This window comes from Colobus angolensis, unplaced genomic scaffold (assembly GCF_000951035.1).
Source record: "Colobus angolensis palliatus isolate OR3802 unplaced genomic scaffold, Cang.pa_1.0 Scaffold70, whole genome shotgun sequence".
In the NCBI taxonomy this organism is placed as follows: domain Eukaryota; kingdom Metazoa; phylum Chordata; class Mammalia; order Primates; family Cercopithecidae; genus Colobus; species Colobus angolensis.
Genome location: NW_012120710.1, coordinates 5,239,720 through 5,241,176, shown reverse-complemented (window position 1 = coordinate 5,241,176; position 1,457 = coordinate 5,239,720). Strand labels below are relative to the sequence as shown.

At 38.0% G+C, this 1,457-nt stretch overlaps 1 protein-coding gene across 1 annotated transcript in view; it reads left to right on the top strand.

Annotated features, from left to right (window-relative positions):
* LOC105501293 (C-X-C motif chemokine 3) overlaps positions 1-1,193 on the top strand; it is a 100,098-nt gene extending 98,905 nt beyond the window's left edge. Inside the window, exon 4 of the mRNA XM_011927161.1 lies at positions 506-1,193. Within this exon, the coding sequence (XP_011782551.1) occupies positions 506-521 (16 nt within the window). The 3' untranslated portion in view covers positions 522-1,193. The remainder of the gene's footprint in view (positions 1-505) is intronic.
* The last annotated feature ends 264 nt before the right edge of the window (positions 1,194-1,457 follow it).

The following is a 1,457-nucleotide window of genomic DNA, read 5'->3' as shown; positions in this document are numbered from 1 at the left end:
CTAATGGGTTTCAGACCTGAAAAATGCAATGTCTGGTTTGGGCACTTCTGGCCTCTCAGCCTTCTTGGTGAAGAGCAGAAACTTTGCATTGACACCCCCAGTGAGTTCAAGGCTAGGAGTCCTGTCAACCTTATTTAATCTCTTTGAGCTTTAGCAAAATAGGGTAGATAATGATAGTTATTTCATAAAGTTGTGTGCAGCTTAAGGGAGATCATGAATGGGAATTTCTAACCCAATGTGATAATCAGTGACCAATATATTTTGGCTTTTCAAACCAAGAATCTAGTTGAGTCCACAGCCACGTCTTTCTTGAAAAAAAAAAAAGTAGCATTCAAGAGTGCAAATTTTCTGCTATAGAGGGCAGTGGTTACAGGCAGACCTTCCCTGAGTGGAGGGCTGGGTGAGAGTTTGCATGGGGACATCCTTCCAGGAAACTTCAGCCACCAGAGTGACAGAAGAGCAGCCTTCCTTAAGACCTGCAACAGTAACCCTTTTCTCATCACAGGGGTAGCACCAACTGACAGGAGTGAAGTAAGATGCTTATCAGCCTAACATTGACACTTCCTGCAGGATGGTCCCTGCCATTACCAGAGTTGAAAATGAAAAAGAGAACAGCTCCCTCTAGGGACACCTGGAAAGGACTTAATGTGTTTGACTATTTCTTATGAGGGTTCTACTTATTTATGTATTTATTTATTTTTGAAAGCTTCTATTTTAATATTTTACATGTTGTTATTTAAAAATATGAGTGTGTTTCATCAAACACAGCTCAGTCCTGATTATTTAATTGGAATATGATGAGTTTTAAATGTGTCATTAAACTACTATTTAGTGGGAGACCATAATGTGTCAGGCACGTTGATAAATGGTAGGGTGGGGAATTGGAGGGCGGGGGTTTGGAATGTAAGCAATGAGTGGATCACTGTTAGGGTAAGGGAATGTATGTGCACATCTATATTTTTCTACTTTTTTTAAAAAAAGAATGTCAGTTGTTATGTATTGAAATTATCTCACATTATGTGTTCAGCATTTTTATGCTGAAGTTTCCCTTGGACATTTTATGTCTCACTTGTAAGGCATAATGCCTTGTATAATGTCCATTCTGCAGTGTTTCTCTTTGCCTTGGAAAAGAGAAGTTACCATTACTGTTACATTTTTACAAATGACATGATAATAAAAGTTTTATGAAAAAAGTGCTCATATGGTTTTTCAAAAACTTCTTCTTGACCTTTAGTTATTCCCAGGCGCCCAAGGTGTTATACAGTTAGACTGCAGGCTCTATCTAAATCTGCGCCTGCTTCTAGCTGGCATTTCCCTTGTATTTCTCTTATTCAAAATGGACTATCTGATGCTTTTAGAAAGTACACACTACCCTCCAACCACTTTGATAATTCTAATTTTGTATAACATGTAGATGTTTTTCACACTGACCAATTTGTTACTCAAAATTAGTTCTT